Raw genomic sequence first — 25700 nt, 5'->3', positions numbered from 1 at the left:
GGCTTTGACCGGGCCGGGCTTGACCGGGCTTTGACCGGATCGGGCCGGGCCAGATTTTCGGGCTCGGGCTTTTTGTGCATCTCTAATCTCACTAGCACACCTTACCTTACCGGTGTTTTTATCAAGAATTCAAAACGTGATTACAAGCCGACCTGACAATTCGGATAACCGGTTCGGTTTCAGATCGGATCAATTTCGGATCAGATCTATTTTCGGATTATGATATATTTGAAAACCATTCAGATCGGATCATATGTGATTTGGTTCGGGTCTAATTCAGATTAAAATCGGATAAAATTCGGATTAAGATCGGATAAAATTCTGTCCGGATTAAATTCGGTTCGGATATTTTCGGATCATAACTTATTTATTTTTTCAATTTTTGAGATTTAAAAAATATCTTTTTTATTTAATTTAATATTATTAATATAATATAATTACTTTTACAAAAGAAAATGATTAAATAAGTATATTATCATAAACATAAAATTGTTTAAAGTATAATTTTTGCTTATTTCGGGTCATATTTGGTTCGGGTAATATATTATTTGGTTTTAATTGGTTCCAAGTTATAATTGGATCTTGTATTTCGGATTATTTTCGGTTAAATTTTCGGTTCGGGTATTTTTCGGATCAGTTTAAATCGGTTTTCGGATAATTATCGAATTGTTGATTCGGATCTCAGATCGGATCTCGATTTCATGAATTTCGGTTCGGTTTTTCGGATCCAGACCCATTTACCAGGTCTAATTACAAGTATTCCCAAGAGAGAAACGCGAGTTGTCTATTATGAAATTGGAAAGATTATACAGTATGCTGTATGCACTACAATACTTTTATTTTGGTCAAGAATTTGGTAAAATTGTATTTGTAAGGTGTTATATCCAAAATTTGGCATTAAATTGACCCGGGTCAAACATGGGCTATTTACAGTCAAACTCGGTATTGCGTTGTGGAAGTGAGGACGCGTCCAAGCCTACAGGACGCGCTTGCTTGAGAAGGGATATGTTACGAGGCAAGAAGAGTGCATGGTCAAGGAAGGACGCGCCCAGGCTATATGGACGCGTCAATGTTATGAAAGTGCTTGGCAGACGAAAGCTTATGGCGATGGACGCTGTAGGACGCGCCTACCTTAGCAAGGATGTGTCGTTGAAAGTGAAATGTTGTGCATGATGGTTTAGAGGAGACTGTGCAAGTCTAATAAGGTTAAGGACGCGCCCTATATTCTGGGATGTGTCCTGTGACTTTATATGTTATAAGAAACGATTAAAGCAGGGTTGGATTTGTGGAGGTTAGGACGCGCCCAATTGGTTATGACGCGTCCTGTGTTTGATCTATATACTTTTGATGTTGAATTCAGGACAAAGCTTGCATGGAGAGGAGTAATGGAGGATTATTTTTACTAATGTATTTGTTGCAGGTACTCTCTGAAGAATTCCCTCCTTGAGACGGTCAAGGAGGGGGATGTCCGTGAAAAGCTTGAAGGCCTCCAGGGGTATGCCTGAAGATTGAAGGCCTCCTCCTGTATTCAACGGGTGTCCTCGTTGGGGATGTGGGGTTTACTTTGGTGTGTGCTTTGGGAGCTCTGTTCTTGTATTCAACGGGTGTCCTCGTTGGAGAACTTTGGAGTCATCCTGCACTTTGCACCCAAGAGCTTGGGATCACCTGTCCTGTTATCTGGTGGGTTATCCTCATTCGGGGGACAGGGACGTGTCTGGAACTTGGGGTGAACCGTGGCTATACCTGCATTCATAAATCAAGGGAGATAGCTGTAGCGGAGTGTTATCCTTGCGTAGGGAGATGCACTATCCGTGAAGTCCTGCAATTACGGATGAGCCTTGGGCCTTCGCGGTTGGGCCTCATAGTTGGACATTCCTAAAGCTAGCGAAAGATGAATATCGGATGGGCTTCTACTGGGCTTAGGAGTAAGAAGTCTAAATTCATTAGACTTCCTGTTCTACGAGAACTACGTCAGGCTTGATCCCTATATAAAGGGTACGTAGGCACATTGAGAGGGTAATACGTTGAGAGCCGATAAAAGAGCCACCACTTACTCTGATCAATCTCAGCCTAAAACAAACACAATTAACCACACACCGCTTAAGTTTTCGGCAAAGAACCACCGTCACAGATCTTAGACCTCAATCTTTGTTGTTACCAGATTCTTCCGTCAACAAATTGGCGCTAGAAGGAGGGGCCTGCTAATTAAGGTCGCAATCTTAGGAGGAAAAGATGTCTTACAATCGTGATGGAAGTTCTTATGATGGAAGTGACAGCAGGTCTGAAGGAAAAGGCGGGGGGCGCTATACTCTCCATGAACCTTACGTTCCCAGAAACATGGCGGATCCACCGAGGGCTCCGGATGTGGGGGGGACACCTCCAGTTCTCATCAGCAACGCTGATATATTGGAGCAATTGTATCGCATGGGGGATACCCTTAACAGTTTTAACTCAAGACTGAACACGGTGGAGCGCCGAAAGACGAGGAGAGGTCATCGTTTTCCCCGTCATGGTCATGCCTTGGGGAAAGCCCCTATAGTTGAGGGAGATACCCAGGAGAGCGGGGATAACCCGCGAATCACTCCACAGCGTTTGCAGTACTCTGATGATGTAGAACCTATTGTGGAGCTTGCGGATGAGGACACTGAAGGTAGAGAAAGGCCTCGCCTGGGCAACCAGGTAGTGCCACACCCGCATAGGTCTGGGCGTATGATGGACGAGCGTCGTCGTGCGGAGAACGCTCAAAACCAAGACGAGGGAGGAAGGGATCTTTCTGCCTTGAAAAGGAGGCTTGGCATAAGGTTGGAGGACGACGATTTGAGGATGTTGCTGGTAGAATGGCAAAAGGAAGGAAATGCCGGAGAAGTGAGGCTCCGTGATACGAAGCGTGTGCCCCCCGCATTCCAAAGGGATGACGGGGTGCGGCACCGCGAGCACGAGCGTGCCCCTCCGCGAGGAAGGCCCGGGAATTACTACCGGGGATATCAAAGGAATGGACGAGGAAGAATGGGATATCAATACGGAAGAGCCCCTTACAATGGTAGGAGAGGTGGAGCACATTCCGCTGGAGAAGCCCCCGCCGTTATTCTCGTAGCTTCCCACAGCGTTACTGGTAATGGGTCTGGGGCGCGTCCTCATGACCAGGACGGCGGGCGAATTCAAGTAAGAATGCAGAACAATGATGAAATTCCGCAACGCGGTCAAGATGAACCTCGCGTACGGGAAAATATACAGGACCAAAATGGTAACATGCCACCGCTGCAGCCTCAGGGCGAGGGGCGGCGAGATCCTCCGCCACACCCGGGGGGTAATCAAGGGGAATTGCAGCAAGTCGCAGAGCAACCCCAACAGCCTAATGTTCAAACCATTCCTGGGGTAGGGACGTTTAATATGAACGACCTCAAGAGGTTGCTCAACCATCTTGAGGGAGGAAGAGTAACGGCGACTGCGCAAGCTCCTTCTCCTTTTGCTGCTGTTGTGAGGGAGGCGCAATTGCCCGCGGGATACAAGAACACAACCAATGACTTGCGTTTCCACGGGAACTCTGATCCTGTGGAGTTCTTGGGGCGTTTTAACATTGAAATGGATGTATATCAAGTACCTGATTTAGCTCGATGCCGTCTCCTGGCAGCTACTTTTAGAGAGGGCGCTCAACAGTGGTTCCAAAAACTTGGTCCGGGTGTAATTTCATCCTGGGAACAGATGAAAACTTTATTTTTGACACAATTTCAAGTCGCGGTGAAGTATACACCACCTGTTACCACGCTGGCTAACGTGAAACAAAAGGAAGGAGAAAGTTTGACCTCGTATTTCAAGAGGTTCAATGCAGAATCTACTTTGGTGAGGGGTGCCACTGATGAAACATTGAAAATATTGCTTATAGCTGGGTTGCGTGTGGGGACGGATTTCTGGAAGCACCTGCAAGGGAAGGACCCAGTGTCGCTAGCTGATGTGCTTGCGCAGGCAGAGTCGTTCAAAGCGATCGAGCAGTCGCTTGCAGAAACAAAAAAGAATGACAATACCCATAACTCCAAGGGGCGATCCAAGAGAAGGGACAGATCCTTGAGCCCAGATTATCGGCGAAACGCCAGAAGCCCTAACAGGATAAATACTGTGAGCTCGCGGAGAGAATGGAGCCCACCATCGAACTACGAGAGAAGAGTTAACAATTATACACCGTTGGCGGCGTCCATTGATCATATCTTCGAGGTAAATAAGGATAGAGGAATCTTCAAGAAGCCCGACCGTTTAACTTCATGGCAAAGCAGAGACAAGAAGAAGTATTGTGACTACCATGAGTCTACTGGCCATGACACCCATGAGTGTCGCCACTTACGGGATGAGATTGAGGAATTGATCAAGGCAGGATACCTAGGAGAATGGATTGACAAGGTGAAACGACGCAGGGGACTTGACGACAAAGGTAAGGATGAAAAACTGACCCCGCGGGCGGAAGATGTCGAAAAAACGACAGAGGTCAAGTTTCAGAGGGCTGGCAGTATCAGGGCAATTTTTGGAGGACACCCTTTTGTTGGTGATAGTAATCGAGCACTGGAGAAAAACGCGAGGGAAGCGAGACATCCACCGCTCACCAACGTCCACAGCTTGGAAGACAGACCCCCGAAGGTCTTTAAGGGGGAGTCCGCTGATATTACGTTCAAGGAAAAAGAATCTAGGTGGGTGCATCATCCTCACAACGATGCACTGGTGATTACCATGCTTATTGGGGCAATGAACGTACATCGAGTCTTCTTGGATAATGGGAGTTCTACAAACATCTTGTACTACAGCACCTACAAAAAGCTGGGTTTCCCAGATAGCGACATGTATTTCGAAGATGCACACATCTATGGCTTTACTGGGGAAGCCGTGAGAGTTATGGGTTCGGTCAGGCTTCCCATCACGCTCGGGGAAGGAGCTTTGTCGGTTACTCAAATGATAGATTTCAAGGTGCTAGATCAGGATTCCGCGCACAATGTGCTGGTCGGCAGACCTTGGTTACGAGCGTTCAGGGTGATAACATCGATACACCACTTGATGATAAAATTCCCAATGCCGAACGGAGTTGGCAGTCTGAGAGGGTCACAGTATGAGTCACGCGACTGCTATCACAAGGCTGTCAAGGAATTTCGCAGAAGAAGGTATGAAGGGAAAGGTCTCCCATTTGAAGATATAGAAGATATTCATACAAAACCAAGTGGAGAGGTCCATGCCCACTATTTTGTTGAGAGCCCCGGAAAGGAAGAAACCAATACCTCTGGAAACTCTTTTTTGACGCAGGGACGTGTTTCGAAAATCCGTAGCGTAGAAGAAGTGGTGGTGAGTCATACAGAGGAAATCATACAGAAAGAGGTTAACGGGGAAAAGTTGGAAGGAAGAAGTGAGATTTTGCAAGGTCTTGGCAATAACTTCAAGGTTGATGCTCCTCAAAAGAAGGATGCGCCCTTGAATGAAGTTGAGGTTGATGCTCCTCCAAACGAGGACGCGCCCTCTTCAGCTGCATTGCACGAAGATACATCCCGTCTGGAGGTGGATGCTCCCACTCATGAGGACGCGCTCTCAGATACAAAAATGGAAGTTGAAGACCCCCGAGACTTTGATTTCGATTTGGATCCCAGGACCCCTATGCCCGCCGAAAAAACGGGACCAGCCGAAGACACAATATCCATACCGGTTGATAGAAGTGACCCAAGTAAGGTTTTGAAAGTGGGGTCCCAGTTGGCTGATGAAATGAGAAGAAGTCTTGCCCGCTTCCTAATTAAAAATCTTGATGTTTTTGCGTGGAGTCATTCATATATGATAGGAATCGACCCAGAAGTAATGTGTCACCGTTTGAATATCCTTCCGAATTATAAGGGCATGCGTCAGAAACGCCGCCCGATAAGTGGAGAAAGGGCAATAGCATTAAAAGAAGAAGTGGACCGGTTGTTGGAGGTGGGGCTAATCAAAGAATCCTTCTACCCCGAATGACATGCAAATCCGGTACTGGTGAAGAAACCGAATGGGAAGTGGAGGACATGTGTGAATTTCACAGATCTCAATAAGGCCTGTCCAAAGGACAGCTTCCCGCTGCCAAGAATCGATCAGTTGGTTGACGGAACGGCGGGGCATGCATTGCTAAGTTTTATGGATGCATACTCTGGTTACAATCAAATTCCGATGTATGACCCCGATCAAGAACATACATCCTTCATTACTGACAGGGGGTTATACTGTTACATAGGAATGCTGTTTGGATTAATTAATGCTGGCGCGACCTACCAGCGGTTGGTAAACATGATGTTCAAGGATCAAATCGGGAGAACTATGGAAGTGTATGTGGATGATATGCTGGTAAAGTCCGAGGTAGCGAGTGACCACATCAAACACCTGATGGAGATGTTCAACATTCTAAGGAGGTTTCGTATGAAATTAAATCCGCAAAAATGTGTGTTCGGCGTGGAGTCGGGCAAGTTTCTCGGGTTCATTGTCAACCACAGGGGGATTGAGGCCAACCCCTCCAAGATTAAGGCATTGATAGATATGAAGTCACCCACCAATGTGAAACAAGTGCAGAGTTTGACTGGGAGAATCGCCGCGTTAAATCGGTTTGTTTCCAAGTCGTCCGATAGATGCAAAGAATTCTTCAAGGCGATCAAATTAGCTGGGAAAGACTTTGTATGGACGTCAGAATGTGAAGAGGCTTTCAAAAGAATCAAGGAGCAACTGGGAAACCCTCCCATGTTGTCAAAGCCGCTGGATGGGGAATCTCTAATATTGTACCTCGCAGTGTCTGAATATTCGATCAGTGCGGTTCTGGTAAGAGAAGAAGATGGGCAACAATCACCAGTGTATTACGTGAGCAAGCGGTTACACGACTTTGAAACTCGCTACACAAGCATGGAGAAACTGGTTTACGCCCTAATTCTTGCGTCAAGAAAATTGCGACCGTATTTTCAAGCCCATAGAGTAGAGGTTTGTACAGCATACCCGCTGCGACAGGTCCTGCACAAACCAGAGTCATCAGGCAGAATGCTGAAATGGGCTGTGGAGTTGGGACAGTTTGAGTTGGAATATGTACCTCGAACAGCGATAAAAGGGCAAGCCTTAGCCGATTTCTTGTTGGAATTTGATTCTGAAATCGATAATAAAGCTTTGGTAATGTTACATCCACCTCATGCTGAGGAGTCTTTGGAGGAGCATCCACATCCTTGGTGGATCTTGCATGTGGATGGGGCGGTTAACAATGGAGGAGCAGGTGCGGGTATAGTACTTGTGTCTCCAGAAGGCCACCATCTGATGAGCGCCATTCATTTCAAGTTTTATGCAACCAATAATGACGCGGAGTATGAGGCGCTGATTAATGGCCTGAAAATTGCTCTGGAAATGGGGGTGCGAAACCTAATTGTGAGAAGTGACTCAGAGTTGGTAGTGAATCAGGTGAACGGGGGGTTTCAAGCGCGAGGCCCACGAACAGAATTATACTTGAGATGTACACAATGCCTGATTGGAATGTTCAAAGAAGTTAGATTGGAATGTGTTCCACGGGAGAAGAACAGTAATGCGGATGCTCTGGCAAAAATGGGGTCGCAACAAGAGGCTGTGTTGTTAGGATCCGTCCCCCTTGAAATCCAGGAGATTCCTAGTATCCCAGAGGTAGAAACTATGCGAGTGGATGAGGCTCCCAAGGAAACATGGATGACGCCCATTCTAGCTTACATTCGTAAGGGAATACTCCCCGAAGATAAGTTTATGGCTCGCCGACTCCGCTATCAGGCTGCAAGATATGTGATATACGATGAAGTCCTGTACAAGAGAGGGTTCAACCAACCTCTGCTCAGGTGTGTTGAAGAAGAAGAAGGAAATTACATCCTAAGGGAAGTACATAAAGGAATCTGTGGCAATCACTCGGGGGGTAGTTCGTTGGCAATGAAAGTTTTGCGCCAAGGGTATTATTGGCCCACAATGAGAGAAGATGCTACAAATTTCGTCAGGGAATGTGATCGCTGCCAGCGCTTTGCAAACTACTCGTCTATGCCGGCGACACTCTTGACGCCTATGGCAAGCCCGTGGCCGTTCGTCATGTGGGGAATTGATCTTATCGGGGAATTGCCGAAAGCTAAAGGGGACGTCAAATATGCAGTGGTTGCGGTCGATTACTTTACTAAATGGGCGGAAGCTATGCCACTGGCTACTATCACCACAAAGAAAATCAGAGATTTTGTTTTCAACTCAATTGTATGTAGGTTTGGAATCCCTTACAAGCTTGTCTCCGACAATGGAAAACAGTTTGATAGCAAGGAGTTGCGACAACTATGTGAGAAGTTGAAAATCAAGAAGGAGTTTGCGGCGGTCTATCATCCTCAAAGCAATGGACAAACAGAAGCTGTTAACAAAATAATAAAGCATACCCTCAAAACCAAGCTGGAGGAACGTAAAGGGAATTGGCCTGAAGAACTCCCGAAGGTGATGTGGTCATACAACACTACACCGCGATCTACTACGGGAGAAACGCCGTTTATGCTGACTTACGGCTACGAAGCTATGGTCCCCGTGGAAGTTGGATCGGGATCACTTCGCAGAGATTGTTACGGAAAAGAAGACGCTGAGGTTAATTAAAGGCTTTATTTAGATCTCTTAGAGGAGACGAGGGAAAATTCTCAGCTAAGGCTAGCAGCATATCAGCAGCGCGCCGCAAGGTATTATAACAAGAAGGTAAAAGGACAGTTGTTGAAGGTGGGGGATTTGGTACTTAGGAAAGTGATGCCCAATACAAAGAACCCCCAACATGGAGTGTTTGGAGCTAATTGGGAAGGACCGTACAGAATAAAGTCTATCCTGTGGAAGGGGACTTATCACCTTGAAGATATGGACGGGAAGCTAGTTCCGCGAGCTTGGAATGCGGAACATCTCCGAAAGTATTACTAGTAAGGCGTGGCTTTGGCCCCTTGCATATTTCTTTTATCATTTTGGTTTATGCCCAGTTTATAGGCTAGAATTAAATAAATTCCTCCTAGCCTAGGGGGTAGTGCATGTACTACTTACCTTGGGACTAGTTGAAGGGTCATTTTTTAGAAATAATTTCCTCACAGAGCATAGTAGCCGTGGGACTGGTGCACTTTTGACATCAGAGCGCATTATAAATAAAATTTTGAAACTTTCCTAAAGGATATTTGCTCAGTTTGCTTGGTCTCATGACGCGTCCTAAATGTAGGGCGCGCCCTAAGCTAGGGTTTTATATGAATAAAACTCAAGAAAAATGTACTATTTTTAAGGACGCGCCCAAGTTATCTTGGTTGATGCTCCTTTAGACTGGATGTTACTATGATATTGAAAACATAAGTAAAAAAGAAAAAGTGTTTGTCAAAGACGCGTCCTGCGTGAAGGATGATGTATTTTGGATCAAAGGTGAGGCGCGTCTTGATTGATAGTTCTATGTGGATGTTAACTGAAGTGGTGGCTGCTAAAAGGAACAATAGAACTTGAGTAAAAATGTAACTAGGAAATGTACTATTTCCAAGGACGCGCCCAAGTAATATTGGTTGATGCTCTTAATTTAAAAATAAAAGCAAGTCCCTACCGAGGACGCGTCCTCCCTGAGAGAAAATATTTCTAAGAAAACATTAAGGCATGTCAAACAGTTAAGACGCGCCCCATCGTGCCTTGTGCCTTGGTTAAACACACAAGTACAGTGTAGTGCCGTGCTCATGCACTTTCCAATACAAACAAAGATGCGTCCAACTAGAGAGGGCGCGCCCATATAAATGATTGAGTAAAAAAAAGTGCAAGTGAATGTTCAAAAATAGTCTTTACAACTTGCAAGGCTTCAAGGGGCCCGCACCCTTAAATAGTTCAAGTACATAAAGGACGCGTCCTAAGTAGGAGGCGCGTCCTGTGGCTTGCCTTGGCCTTCTGCAGGGGGAGGCTGAGTCTGAAGTGGAGCAGGATCAGGGGACGCGTCCTCTGCCTCCAAGCCCAGAAAAATCCTCTTGTTCTTGATGGATTCTGCGGCCCTGACCCTGAAATCATTTACCCATATCTGGGTATCTGCATCAAACTTTGAGAATGTGTACTCTGGGTCGTTGGCAATGAACCCAGAGCACCATTCTTCAAATCCAGCCTGGAAGCCGTGCTGATAAACCAGTTTTTTCTCCTCTGTCCATCCATGCAGCCTATCGTCATTCAGGGTGTCAAGCTCCAGCTGCATGGTGGAGTTCAGGGCGATGACGCTGTCCATTTGCTTTTCCATTGCAGAGACATTGCCTTCCAAAATAGCTTTTTCTGTTTCTAGACGCGTCCTCTCCCCCTCCAGGCGTCTGATTTCAGCATCTTTTTCTTGGGTAAGTAGGGCAATGTGTTTTTCCAGAGATTTGACCTTATCTTCGGCCTGGCTCTTTGCAGTGTCAGTAACGGCAAGACGCGCCCTGAGCCTTGCAGCCATAATGGCACTCTGCCTGGCATGAAGGTGAAGCTCGGCTGCAGCCCTGACCATAGCCTCCTCTGTTTGTTGCTCAGTCCTGAAGGTCCAACCTCTCACTTCGTCCTCAGAAAAGTCACCCACCGAGGACGCGCCCAGATATCTGAGGACAAAGGACTGGTCATCAGGAACAGTTTTTTTGACGCTTTGAGGGCGCGTCCTCTACCTTCTCAGGAATGTCAGACACGGTAGTGTCTATTATCTTTGGTGGAGGAGAATGAGTTGCAACAGGAGGTGGAGTTTTTGCCTTTGAATCAACCTTTGTAGGAGCTTGTTTCCTTGCCCTTAGTTTTTTGGAAGCCCCAATTACGAATCCTTTGGGGAGTGAGGCCATATCTGTAATAGAAACGGGAAAAGATATTAGTTAAAGGCATTAAGACGCGTCCAGGGAGCAAGACACGCCCATGTTATGATATAAAATTCTACATGCATGGCAGATTAAAAGTAAGAAGGTACATGAAAAGATGGTAACCAAAATGAGTAAATGCATAAAGATATAATCAGGAAAATGAAAGACATGGGTAATGCATATATGTATCAAGCAAAGAATGACGCGCCCTACACGTATGGCGCGCCCTTCCTAGAGACATGTTGGTTGTGACAGGTTATGGAAAAACTTGAACTGTAGGAATATAGAATAAGAAGGACGCGTGCTGTGAAAAAATGCGCCCTTAGCAGATGTATGTGCATGAAACACCTTTGATTCTTATGTGAGTTGACATTTTTTGAACGGGGAGCTAATTTTTGTAGCTGTGGACGCGTCCACAATTTATGACGCGTCCTCCCTCACTTAAACTTATCTTGTTCTAAGTCGAATTTCTTACTAATGTCGATTTCGATCACCTCCGCGGCACTAAGGCCCCTGGTTTTTTCTGAGGTGGTGAGAACAGGTTTGCCGTTGTGAAATTCATGAAACTTGCAGATAGAGCCAACCCGGGAAGACAACGCGCCCACCAGCTTAAGGTTGTCTTCTGTAATCATGTCTTTGAGGTTAAAATGCTTCTCTGCATACTGGAGAACCTTGTCTGCCCTCTTTTTCCTTTTCCCTGATAGTTCCTTCTGGACTCTTTTGTCTAGAGATAAAGGATAGTAAGAATTTGTTAAAGGAAAAGGGAGGACGCGCCATAACACGAGGATGCGTCCAGTGTATGAAATCATGTTTTGCGAGTCACTTACTTGGTTCTAGGTTGAAACGAACACGGGATCTCTTGACGTCATAGATATAGAAGAAGGGTTCTTTCCAATCCCTTTCATGGCTGATCTTGCCCTCATTAAATCCCTTGTTGTTCAGCCACTTGTTGACAACGAAGAAGTGATAACCAGGAATTGATTTTCTTATGCTGAAAAAGAAGCTGAATTCCTTCATAGAGGGCGCGCCCAGCCTGAGGTTGTGATACATCATGAACAAAGCCCAAGCCAGTTTGTATGAGTTTGGAGATAATTGGATTGGAGCGACGTCATACCACTTCAGGATCTTCTTAATGTATGGGTGCAAGGGCGCGCCCACGCCTAGAGAAATCAATTTTGGTGTAAGCACCATTCTGGGGATCCTTTGATTCCCAATGTTAAAAATATGTGGCCTCATGGTTCGAAGAGGGCGCGCCCAGATTCCCTCCATGTCATAGTATTTCATGTGCCACTGGATCTCCAAGTCGGTTGCGGTTGAGTCCAGGGCTACGCAGGCCAATTTACCCTCTTTTTTCCTTCTGGCATTCTTCTCTGCTTCAGAAAGGGTACCAAGCCTCGCCCAGTCACAATCTACTTCTATATCTGAGGGATCCCAGTGCTCTAGGGGAGAATCAGACTTCTGAGGAGATACGGGGTATGTTTCAGGGTCAGGAACCCTCCTTTCAAACTCGCTTACGCTGTGTGGGGACGCGTCCCCAGAAGGAGCCGCGTCCTGAGAATCTGACGCGTCCTGTGTGCTTGACGCGTCCATATCAGAAACAGCCTTTCCTTGAGGTTTTTTGCTTGCAGTAGGTATAATTTCGTCGTCCGTCCAATCTTCGATGGCGGCCCTTGAATGGAGAACTGGAGTTCTTTGCCTTTTAACTCCCTTCTTTTTCATTTTAGAACTTATGGGGGCATGGTCCATGGAGTCGGAGCTAGAGTTGGACATTATAAAATTCTTTGAGTTGAGAGATTCGAAGACGCGTCTTTCTGCTCTAAGGAAGGAACTCGTCCGGTGAATTTCAGGAAAGTCGGGTTTGAAAGAAATCAGATGTGGAGAATAGATTCCAATACGTTTGTTGAGGGCTTTAAACGGATGGAAAGGTGAGGAAGAAGACGCGTCCTCCAGCTGCAAAAGAATGAACAAAAAACTTGAGGACGCGTCCATAAAAAAAAAGAAAAGAAGAGAAGAAGAAAGAAAAGAGAAGGGAGGATAATGGAAACATTGGAGGATGTGTCCTAAAAAATCTACCGCAGGGGGTGTGCTATGATGACGCGTCCTAATAAGCCTATGGCCCTATATTACCTTTGTTTGGGACAGCTTGAACATGTCTATAATTAGGAGATACAGGACGCGTCCTAACGGGAAGACGCGTCCTACATGGTTACAATGGTGGAATGCAAATCGACTGTTAGCAATTTGGGGGAAATATGATAAAATTCCAGAAACATGGAATTGGGAGATCAGGGAAGCTAAATATGTTATATTTGCCTATACATACACATATACATACAAAAGAGCATGGAGAACAGTGCATGGAAACTCGAAGCATATGAACGGTTTTTTGTTCATTAAAACTAATGTACTTGGCTAAATAAAGGAATGAGAGGAGATTTGTGTACCTTTTGAGTTGGAGAGTTGATTGAGCAAGAGAAATCAAGTAATGGGAGGCTAAATCGTCGGGATTTTGAGTCAAAAGCTTGAGAACGGCGGTAATGGTGGTTTCCGGAGAGAAAAAGAATAAGGTGCAATTGTGGGTTGGAGGAAGATATTTATAGAGAATGGTCAGCTTATGAGGGCGACAGCTGTACACCACGGATATGGAGTGAAGGAAAGGCGCATCCTCCGTCATTGACGCGTCCTGTGAGCCAAATTTCGCTTTTTGGGAAAGAAATTCCAATTTTGTTTTTAACTGCAAATGGAATTTGGGGGGTAGTTGTTATATCCAAAATTTGGCATTAAATTCACCCGGGTCAAACATGGGCTAGTTACAGTCAAACTCGGTATTGCGTTGTGGAAGTGAGGACGCGTCCAAGCCTACAGGACGTGCCTGCTTGAGAAGGGATATGTTACGAGGCAAGAAGAGTGCATGGTCAAGGAAGGACGCGCCCAGGCTATATGGACGCGTCAATGTTATGAAAGTGCTTGGCAGACGAAAGCTTATGGCGATGGACGCTGTAGGACGCGCCTACCTTAGCAAGGATGTGTCGTTGAAAGTGAAATGTTGTGCATGATGGTTTAGAGGAGACTGTGCAAGTCTAATAAGGTTAAGGACGCGCCCTATATTTTGGGACGTGTCCTGTGACTTTATATGTTATAAGAAACGATTAAAGCAGGGTTGGATTTGTGGAGGTTAGGACGCGCCCAATTGGTTAGGACGCGTCCTGTGTTTGATCTATATACTTTTGATGTTGAATTCAGGACAAAGCTTGCATGGAGAGGAGTAATGGAGGATTATTTTTACTAATGTATTTGTTGCAGGTACTCTCTGAAGAATTCCCTCCTTGAGACGGTCAATGAGGGGGATGTCCGTGAAAAGCTTGAAGGCCTCCAGGGGTATGCCTGAAGATTGAAGGCCTCCTCCTGTATTCAACGGGTGTCCTCGTTGGGGATGTGGGATTTACTTTGGTGAGTGCTTTGGGAGCTCTGTTCTTGTATTCAACGGGTGTCCTCGTTGGAGAACTTTGGAGTCATCCTGCACTTTGCACCCAAGAGCTTGGGATCACCTGTCCTGTTATCTGGTGGGTTATCCTCATTCGGGGGACAGGGACGCGTCTGGCACTTGGGGTGAACCGTGGCTATACCTGCGTTCGTAAATCAAGGGAGATAGCTGTAGCGGAGTGTTATCCTTGCGCAGGGAGATGCACTATTCGTGAAGTCCTGCGATTACGGACGAGTCTTGGGCCTTCGCGGTTGGGCCTCATAGTTGGACATTCCTAAAGCTAGCGGAAGATGGATATCGGATGGGCTTCTACTGGGCTTAGGAGTAAGAAGTCTAAATTCATTAGACTTCCTGTTCTACGAGAACTACGTCAGGCTTGATCCCTATATAAAGGGTACATAGGCACATTGAGAGGGTAAGAAGTTGAGAGCCGATAAAAGAGCCACCACTTACTCTGATCAATCTCAGCCTAAAACAACCACAATTAACCACACACCGCTTAAGTTTCCGGCAAAGAACCACCGTCACAGATCTTAGTTCCGGCGAGAAACCTCAATCTTTGTTGTTACCAGATTCCTCCGTCAACATAAGGTTAAAGAAATAAATGTAAATGTTATAAGGTCAAATGATATTCGATTCACCGAATCGTTATTATTGGTCTAAAATTTCATTTTCAATTTTATTCTCGTAAATCACATTAATCGAGTTGAGTTGGAGTCGAATTCCTTAGACATCAAAAATGGACCTCCAGTTGTCTTGGGGTTGGGCTGCCCAAATTAATATTGGAATTTACCCAAAGAACAACAACAAGGGCTTAAATTTCAAAATAGTCATTAAACTCATATATCAAAAATATCATTCTAATTATCGGAAACTCATTTGCATCACTATAATTACAAATAATGACATAGCCGTTAGTCAACTGTAAAGACTTGACGAAAAATGTGTTGAAATTGATAGAAGTAAGACTGACTTACAACAACGTGGCAGGTTTTGGATGTTTAAAAAATCATTTATAATACAATTTTTTAATTTCTAAAATCTTATCAAGTTTTACAAATTTTAAATTCAAAATTTCTATTTTAAAGGATGTATAATTTAGTCTATTATGTTTTAAAATCATTAAAAATGTTTAATATTGTTCTCAAATATATTTTAGTTGTCAAATTTTACCAAACAAAATTATGCTTAGAAATAATAAACATTTTCAATATATTTAAAAAGTTTAGATTTATATAAAGTTGATCAGTATGTTTTTTTTTCAAATTTTTGTTGTAATTGTAAATTTTAAGATCCCATTATTTCTTTAAATCTTATAAAAAATATTTTATACTTGAAAAAATGTAGGCAGGAAATAATTTTTTTATTTCAAATTAATTTTTAATTATAAAATATCAATCCATAATAAGTAAATTGATATTTAAAAAAGCAGTACCTAAGATTAAAAAAATAAAATTTAAAGATATTGTATGAGAGAAAATCAATGCATCTAATTATGTTTTCCATTTAAAAATGAAAATTAAAAAGTAAAATGAAGATCATGTATAAACCCCTGAAAATACTATATATATATATATATATATATATATATATATATAGACAAGTGCTCAAATACAAACCAATATTAGAATACAAACTACAAATCAATGAGACCCACATGTTTAATCACTTTTCTCTTCGTTTTTAATTTTACTTTTCACGTTAGTTGGTTAATTTATTTTTTTAAAAAAATTTCACCTTATTTTTATTCATCTCCCACTCATCGATTTGCATAGCATATTCGCTATATTTTGACGACAAATCAGTATTTAAACTTACCCGAATCAGTAAACTGAAATCAATACTAATTTCAGAACCAATATTTTTAGTGATTCTTGTAGACATAATTAGTGATTTATCGTCGAAACCTATCAAATATGGTATTCATACTGATTGTTGGATGATGTAGAAAAATATAGTGAAGTTAGATTTTAAAAACAGTTCACTAATTGATGGAAAAAATTCAATTAAAAATGGAGGGAATTATGTATAGTTGTGTGTGGGAGGTGTAGTTTGTAGTTTGTATTGAAGTAAGACTCTCTTCATATTCATGTATGTCTATATATATATGCAATATATATATATGCAAGTGCTCAAATACAAACCAATATTAGAATATAAACTACAAACCAATGAGACCTACCTATTTAATCACTTTACCCTTCGTTTTTAATTTTACTTTTCCCGTTAGTTGGTTAACTTTTTAAAAAAAATAATTTCACCGTATTTTTATTCATTTCCCACTCATCAATTTGCATAGCATATTTGCTATATTTTGACGATAAATCAGTATTTAAACTTACCCGAATCTGTAAACTGAAATCGGTACAAATTCTAAACTAGTACTTTTAGTGATTCTCATAGATATAATTAGTGATTTATCGTCGAAACATATCAAATATGATATTCATACTGATTATTAGATGATATAGAAAAATATAGTTAAATTAGATTTTAAAAAGAGTTCACTAATTGATGGGAAAAAATCAATTAATAATAGAGGGAATTATGTGTAGTTATGTGTGAGAGGTGTAGTCTGTAGTTTGTATTTTAATTTAGTTTGTATAAGAGTAAGACTCTATATATATACGGATACATGAATATTAAGAGAGTCAGGACTCGTCAGAATCTGGAAATCAACCATTATATATACAGGATATTTTGGAAGATTCATACCCATCAAAAATCACGGAATCTGAGTACTTTACTTTCATTTATAATCATAAATTTAGCGAAAGAAAAGAAGTTTTATCATCTTCTTCTGAATATTCAAGGCTTAAATTGAGGTTGGCTAATTATTAAATTATTAGAAGAAGAATTATTAGTTTGATATGGGAACTGTGCTTTTGATTTAAGAATTTAAACTTTTAATCGATTATGACTTGTATGTATTTCTTTTTTTATTATAAACATAGTCATGCTTATTTGGAAGCCACGTAAGTTGCCATCTGTTGCAATGTTATGTCATATGTATTCTCCGTTAAGTTTGTAATGTTTTCCGTCAGGTCAATGACCTTGACTAACGGATGTGTCATTATTTTCAATTAGAATAGTGCATAAGAATCCCCGATAACTAGAGTGTTCTTTTTGATATATGATCATGAGTTCAGTGACTACTTGAAAATTTAAGTCCAACAACAAGTTAGGTTGCTGTGAAGGGATAAGATGCATGAGCATGACTATAAATTATGATCATTTACATTAATACATTTTCCCCATCAACCATGTGCAATGGGTCCATACACAAATAAACTTTAAGGAGAAAACATGTTTAAACTAACACCTATTACTACTATGTGTAAAGGATTGTCTGCAGGTCCATTCATCCAGCTACTTTCTTGGATGAATCATGCCTTCACATGCCAGGGTCCCCTCTAGATCTCCAATTATTTTAGATATTCTTACTTCAAGCCCTCTTTGAACCTCCTTAAACAGTGTGATAAGGCTCTCAGCAAACCGCTGCATGTCGATGCTGGCATGCCCCTCAGGATGCTCTATAGACCCTACAAATCCAAATTTAATCTTGGATTGTATTTCCATTGATTTCTGTCCGGTGGCAACAATGTACCTCTGCAGCTGAAATGTGTCCTCTAGGAAGTGTTCTAACATCTTGGTTTCTTCCTTTTTTCGCGCAACACCAGTACTTCCACTTGTCGCCTTAATATTATTCTCATGCTGTAAATCATACACGGTATTTATGAGCAAACACATACATTACCACACACAAGTACTTGACAAATGACAGGAGACAAATTGTATGCAAACAAGTTAGTTATGTGTCAGTGTGAGGTGATCATATATTAAAATGTTTAGTATTTGGATGAATGTAGACAGGATTAGGCATACCATTCGCTTGCAAAGATCATCAATCTTTCCTTGGAGAGACATATATCGACTGACTTGTTTATTTAGAAAAGGAATCTGCGTATGGACTCTCTTTGTCCTCGACTGTCCACTATCCTTTTCTCCTCTGTCTTCATAGTTTTCTACCTTTCCCGTCGATCTCTCAAACATGAGCAGTTGCTGTTTTATTCTCTTGATTTTGAATGAAACCCCAAGAGCGTTAAGGTCCATCTTCCACGAATTATTATCACTTTTTGTACTCAAAAGTTGGTTCTCTGATGTTAACTTATCATCATTTATGACTATCTCTGCATTTTTATGTGCTCCTTGAATAGAACTTGGATCCAAGATGACGACTTTCTCTTCTTGAAAATCCTCTTCTGGAGAGGGGGCCATCAAAACTATGGCCTTAGAGTGATCTTTTACCTGAGCTCTAGCTTCTATCATAGTGCCAACCCCTTGAGAAGATGTTGTTTCATGCTCCTTATCTGCGGACCTACTCTTCACAATCTTCACTTTGGACCAAATTGTATCATCAGTTACAGAAAGATCATGTGAAGATGAGCTTGAATTTGATCTCCTTAAATTTCGATGCTCTAATTGCAAAACTGATGCCTCTTTCAGTGACTGTAGTTCTGCATCACGGTTCATAAACAAGGATTCTATTTGAAGGTTTTCTTGTCTAACATGTGAGAGCTCACGATTGAGATCTTCAATATAAGTTTGGAGCCGCTTCAATTCAAGTTCCATGCTCAGTGAACGCCAATGACAATTTTCTAGTCTCTCATCTTTCAGTCTCATTTGTTCAGCAAACGCATCTATTTCTGTATGATGCCTTTGTTCAAATGCAGTTGCATATTTTTCTGCTTCAAATCGAACCCAGCCCTCCATTTGTTTAAAATCTGCTATAAGGCTCAACATGATTAACATATATACATAACAAAAATAAAACATTTGAAAATACAATTTAAGAAAGAATTCAGATTTATCCAAATTATAGACAGTTGGCAAGATTTGTGTCAATTCTCTTTGCAAATGCATGCATACACATAAGGAAAAGAAAAATACATTCGAAATGTGACATTACCTAATTCTTCAGTTCCAGAGGTTTTGTATATATCAGATGAGGAACAGGAATATTTTTGCTCAGCTTGAAGTTCTGGTTGCTCATACTCGATTAGGTCAGTTTCTACTGATCTAGTTCTTCCTAATTGAGCTGTTGTCGTTGTATTAGAGGGCATCCCTATTCCATTTAAAGAGGCCTCAAGTTTTGACTTGGCATGTTTAGACAACATACTTCTCAATGAATGCCTTTCGTGTTTAGTTTCAGAAATTGTCCTCCACCTCTCTGTTTCCAACTCAGCTTCCTTTCTCTTGGTCTTTAATAATTTCATCTCCTTCAAGAGCATTTGCTTCTCTTCCGTATCCAATTTGGATTTCCTTAACATAGCTGACAAAATTGTGTCTTTCTGTTCCAAGTCCTTGCGCATTCTAATAAGTTCCATGGATAGTTTTTGAGTCATCGAGACAGATTGTTCCTTTTTCTCTGAAACTGAGTCAAGGTCTTGTTTCGCTGCTTCAATTTGTCTGACAGCCCGACCCATCTCTGCTTCAAGCTGGCGCTGGTTAGACACTAACTCAATTAATGCAGTTTTGTGTTTCCATATCTCGGTTGAATGCTCTTCAACTACATTCTTTGAAGCCTCTCTCAGTTCCTCTGCAACAGATTTAGCTTCTTCTAGTTTTCCTTCAAGATCCAAATTCTTCTGCAGCTGCTCCTTTATTGAATCTTCTTTAGACTGAAGAAGAAGTTCTTTCTCCTGTAACTGTTCACTGAGTTCTGTAATAACTTCATCTTTATTTTTTTCAAGAACTTTTAATTCATTTAGAAGAGCTCCAATTTGTTGCTGAAGCTTTTTTCTTACATTGAACCAGCTCTGCTCGTGCGTAGCAAAAATGCTAACTACTTTCTCATTGGCTTTTGCATCTTCAATTCTCCTAGTCTTTAACTCCTCAATTTCTCTCGCTGCTCTCTCCAGTTTATCGAGAAGTTCACACTTCACCCTATTATATTCTTCTTTCCTCATACTCCAAACAAGCAATCCCAAGAGCTGAGCACCCCCATCAAGTATTCTATTTCTTGATTCCAACCATTTCTCATCTATATTAGGCTCCAACAAGAGCCTAAAAGCAAATAATGCACATGAAGCACCCAACAAAACCGGGCTTGAATTATCAGTTTTCTGTTCGGATACAACTAAACATAAACCTCCTGAGACAGCCTCATTACCCATTTACTCAACTTCAGATACCTCACCTAATAATATTCTAAAATTCCTACTGCAAAGATAAACAAAATTATGACTATGATTTTGTGATAAAGAAGACCTTTGATCAGGACTACCATTTTATACGTTAAGCTGTCTAGGCATAAAGCCGGAAACTTTGAAAAGTTAAACAGAAATAACGATAAATCAAGAAAGTTCAGAGGTACAAAGGAGTAATAATGCCTTGAGGAAAAACTAATACTGTTAGAAAGCAAAAACTCATTCATACAACAAGATGCAAAATAACAAGAACAATAAAAGTCAATATGATAGGGCTTACCAGATTCAAAAGTTTAACAATTCAGCAACCTGAGAACCAGAAGAAGAATAGCAGCTCACAAGAAACAAGGCAAACTCAACTGCAAATTCTGTGAAAATAGGAAAGTTTCCAATACAACATCATCAATGAATGCAAAAACTGTGATGGGTGATGTATGAGCCTGCAAATTCAGTTTAAAAGTGTGTGTACTGTAACAGTGCAACTGAATGCTGCAGATAAAATCAAGAAACTTGCTCCTTTATTTCAGTGAAGGCCACCCCTTTATATGCCCACTTTTAAACTCCTTTCTGCCCACCTTTTTTTATGTCTCTCTTCTCTGTTCTGGTAAATAAAATATAACAAGCACATAACTGAATTCCTGGGGGGTTTGTCACCATTACCAAGCCTTAAAAGTCAAGAAATATAAAATGCAAATCTCTATCAACAAATTGAAATATTATATAATTGTATCATTCCAGGGTGTCTTTGCCTAGTTGTCCCAGTGCATGTACTATTTTCTTCTAATTATTGTTTTGTTATTACTTTCATCAATCTATATGAAAGAGAGACAGATTCCTAAGACAGTAAGACTGATTAAATGTCTCAACCACCAGCACCTCTAACAGTAACATACTGTAATTTTATTGATCTAATGAGAACCACTTGGTCATTAATCTCATAAGGACCACCGTAACCTTAAATTGTTAGCAAAGACTTACAACTGTTCTATCGGTAACAAGAGGTCGGATTTAGCCATGCATGTCTGATTATTTAAATTTCCGTAATTGACCATTATGAGTAAAAATACTGAATACTTACCAAGGTCATTAATAATTTCCTCTGTAACTGAATTCTCTAGAGATTCGACTTCTCTTCAAGAATTAATTATATTTACATATATACTAAAAGCAGACTTACAAGAGACACTTGGGGTCTGGTGAGAGCAACTAAAAGGAAAAAAACAAATGAGGAATATCACTATCAGGTACATCAGCTTCAATAGTGTGATGATCAGACCATTTAAAAAGAACACACTGGGTCCTTGTGGGTTCAGATAAAGTAAAAATGAAGTAAGGTTTATAGATGATACCTGTAAAGCAAGGGACTTGTTCACACAAAGCCATGCATACATACTATGCATCTAAATCAGTGTGCTGATATTGAGTTGTTTAGGGTATAAACTTAGTTATTGAGATATTTTGGTATTTTATTAACAGGATATTTATTAGTGATGATTTTCACTAATATATTCAATTTGATAAGCAAAGCTAAATGTTCTGGTGCTTATTAAACTCTCATGATGCGCAAGCAGTTTCGAGTAAAATATTTTGATAAATCAGATTACTCGACGCCTGTAAGCAAAAGAATGCGCGAGGGAATGCCTTAATTTTTCTGACTAAAAAGTTTATCTTTATATAATAGATCAATTGTTGACTTCACCTGTGCTTATAGGCCCAGACACCTGTGACAATTTTATAAAAAAATGTTTTAAATACTTGACATCAGAATTACAAACACATAGCTGTATGAAGTGAACACCAATCCATGGAGGAAACTTTCCTATAACTACAGCAAACACCAATTCGAGGAGAAGACTTTGAAGTTGGATGTTCAAAGGGAACAGACATCTCCTTAAATGACAAGATGAGAACAATCAAATGTAACCATAAATCATCAAACTGGATGGATTAGGGTGTTTTCCCGGAGGAAGCCAAAATCTAACAAAATCAAAAGTCATGGCAACTGCAAGGAAGAACAAAAGATAAACATAACTCAACTTGACAAAGAAATTAAATATGGACTAACTAGTAGTTGCTTTTGCACAGGATTCTACCTGGAGAAGGATGAGGTTCCAAGATACAGCACTCGAGGACTTCATTAGCTTCATCACCACATGCCACCGTCTCAGCCAAGAAGAGGTCAGGAGAGGATTCACTGTTTTTTAGGCTTAGCAAAGAAATTAACATAAGAAAAATATCCAAGCACCGGTTCCACGGAAGAGAAGATATAAGTAACAATAGGGGCAACAAGCTCGTAATCAGCACCCTAGAATTAGATGATAAAAGTCAACTGGATTAGCACAAGCACTGTACCTGGTAATAAAAATTTGAGAGAGGGAGTGGGAGCTTACATGATTTTCATTGTAACTTAACACCGAGCATGCCAAATAGATTGCCTATACAAATACAACTCATGAAAATCCATATCTGGTGAAGAAGGAAACATAGACAGAATTCGATTAAACGTAAGCGCCCATCTTTACCAAAGACTTCTGACCATTCTTGGAGGCTAGAGTTGTTTGAACTTTGGCTGCGGAAAAACACATCAGGTAATAATTTGCAAGAAACAGAAAAGAAGCAGACTTATATTGAAAAAAAAGACGTTACCTGGATGAATCCGAGTCTCCGATAGGGGCTAAGTTAGAGGCACAGCCAACACTGATGAGAGATGTCAAAGTTTTTGGCCAGCAATACAATCAAATTAAAACAAACAAAGAAATGAATAGATAACTGAACGGAATGCAGCAAAAGGAAACTAGGCAGGTAATAGAGAGAGCCACATGCATAACAAAAGCAGAAGCCTGATTATTATGATACATTGCAGGGGATGGACCATCGATACACCACTTCAGGTAAATCAAATGTCTTTCATTTATATATTTTTAATAAATGTAGTATATGATGTCTCAACAAGATGCAATGCCTGAGCGTAATTAGTAGTAACACAAACTGTGCCAGCGAAGAGCTCCGCTGCATCAATTTAGTACAAGGCATTCTCTGTACTAAGAACATCTGCCAAGTAGGCTTAGACATGTTACAAATACCAAAAGTAGTGTAATTTTCTAGAAAGTGTTCACTAAATATTCAGAGAGAATCTTAAGACTGAAATTATACACTAAAGTCTGTTAAACAAAGCTTGCATTTGCCGTTTTGGAAGTGCGAAGAAACTAAAAGCCTATTACTGGGAAAGTAGTGTTGGAAAATGTCCGCAGTAGTCCCACGTTGTCAAGTCAATTTGAGTCATAATTTGAGTGGACGAATATCGTTTGCGCACAATAAGTGACACTTGGAATGTGTTCTTCTCCGGGAGAACTTTCCGAGACACTTTGAATCACTCAAAATGACTAAGAGATGAATGAAATATGATCATCTAAAATTAGTCCCTTAGTTGTGAAAATTTGTGTAGAATAATGAAAGTCCCACATTGAATTTGCAAAGGAGAATGCATAGTTTTATATAGTAAAATAGTGTTCAAATGTGTTATTTATGTATTGCTCCAACACCTACGTGCGCGCAGGGGTGCAAATGTTGGGTTTTCGAGGGCAATTCGAGGCTTGCAAAACCTTAGAGCTTGCCCACGTGCGGATACGAATGTAGCAGAAAATTGACCCGAATAATTACGGAGTAGTTTCGCTAAATTTAATTTCCACTGGGTTTGGGCTCTTAAATTCTTAATTCGTTTTTGATTACGAATTATTAAAATTGATTTGGCGTAATAATAATATTATTAATTAACGCATTTTATTTAATTACGCGTAAAGTAGCGCGCACGTTTCCCTCGAGCGTATATATTATCATATCAGGTTTAGGGTTTATTATTCATTCGAAATATATCACACAGCCACCTCCTAAACAAAAAACCCTCCTATCTTCCGGTGATAGTTTCTTGCTCCGTTCTTGTTCGCCGAAGGCGCTGTTCGTGTAACAACGCCGTTTTCTTGTTTTATCCTTGGAGGCTAACGACTCGCACATACGGTGAGGGTCGTAATAGCTTTAAGGAGACAATTATACGCTGGACTCGAGAACTTCTCTTTTTATATCCTTTTATTGTTCCTTCTGTTATTCGTATGTTTTGTATGTATTAATCGCAGATTGTGGATCACAATCTTAAAGCTAATATTATTTTATAACATCTGTCTCTGCCTGTTTTGTTGAGTAACAGATCTATGGACGATAACACCGTGAACACTACGATGAACATGATGGCTGATCCCAACGCATAGATCGCTGGATCTGATAGGGTTCACTAGCAGGCGATTAACCCTAACGCACAAATCGTGGTATGTGATGGGGGTCAGACACCTTTTGGACATGTGCCTTCGGGACATGTGCATGTGGGACACACTATCATTGAACAGTTTAGTGTGCCTTTTGGACATATATCGGCAGGATTCACTCCTCCGATTATACATGCGGCACCTTTTAGTGTGCTTACACCTGTAGTACAGACGCATGTACCATCTATCACACATGCGGTGCCTGCTGCACCTGATATGCCAACCGTGCCTACTACACACGCTGAGAAACCTAAGAAGTTCAATGGAATGAACTTCAAACGTTGGCAGCAAAAGATGCACTTCTATCTGACCACGTTGTATCTGGATCGCTTCCTGAAGGAAGAGGTACCTTAATTGTTTGGGGCAAAGAAGTGGATTGTTGGCCATTTTCTTGACTATAAGATGACGGATTCTAAGACTGTGGTTAGTCAGATGCAGCAACTTCTACCATTGAAGGTGAAGGCACGGTGATTCTGAAGATGATCTCTGGGAAGAATCTGACTTTGAAGAATGTACTGTATGTTCCTGATATTCGCAAAAACCTTGTGTTTTATTCTTTGTTGAATAAGCATGGCTTTCGTATTATAATTGAGTCAAATAAAGCTGTTTTGTCTAAGAGTGGTATGTTTGTAGGCAAGGGCTATGTAACCGATGAGCTATTTAAGCTCAATGTTATGTCCATTAAGGACGATAATGAAATGAAAAATTCTTCTGCTTACTTGCTTGAGTCACCTAATTTATGGCATGGAATGTTGGTAGTAGTCCCATATTGTCAAGTCAATTTGAGCCATAGTTTGAGTGGAAGAATGTCGCGTGGGCACGACAAGTGACACTTGGAATGTGTTCTCCTTCGGGAGTGCTTTCCGAGGCACTTTGAATCACTAAA

The 25700-nt window shown here is 41.2% G+C and overlaps 1 protein-coding gene across 2 annotated transcripts; it reads right to left on the bottom strand.

Moving 5' to 3' along the window:
- Positions 1-17479: 17479 nt before the first annotated feature.
- Positions 17480-21261, bottom strand: LOC141708286 (uncharacterized). 2 transcript variants are annotated; one of them, XM_074511835.1, is made up of 4 exons: positions 20779-21260; positions 19259-20511; positions 18175-19073; positions 17480-18003 (listed from the first exon to the last, which is right to left on the bottom strand). In XM_074511835.1, exons 2-4 carry the CDS (start codon positions 20463-20465, stop codon positions 17659-17661), a joined length of 2451 nt encoding a protein of 816 aa, XP_074367936.1. In that variant the 5' UTR covers positions 20466-20511; positions 20779-21260; the 3' UTR covers positions 17480-17658. The 2 variants fall into 2 exon arrangements, with proteins under 2 accessions (XP_074367936.1, XP_074367937.1); XM_074511836.1 differs by having other exon boundaries at positions 19259-21261.
- Positions 21262-25700: the final 4439 nt, after the last annotated feature.

This window comes from Apium graveolens, chromosome 2 (genome assembly GCF_009905375.1).
Source record: "Apium graveolens cultivar Ventura chromosome 2, ASM990537v1, whole genome shotgun sequence".
Lineage (NCBI taxonomy): Eukaryota > Viridiplantae > Streptophyta > Magnoliopsida > Apiales > Apiaceae > Apium > Apium graveolens.
The sequence above is the reverse complement of the archived record's forward strand: the minus strand, read 5'-3'. Positions and strand labels throughout refer to the sequence as shown.

Excerpts from the sequence above, each read along its gene's own strand:
- LOC141708286 (XM_074511836.1), bottom strand. The coding sequence starts at position 20,465 with ATGGGTAATGAGGCTGTCTCAGGAGGTTTATGTTTAGTTGTATCCGAA. Across the intron at positions 19,074-19,258 it reads CTCTGGAACTGAAGAATTAG|ATTTTAAACAAATGGAGGGC; the intron begins GTAATGTCACAT and ends GCCTTATAGCAG. Across the intron at positions 18,004-18,174 it reads ATGATCTTTGCAAGCGAATG|CATGAGAATAATATTAAGGC; the intron begins GTATGCCTAATC and ends TATGATTTACAG.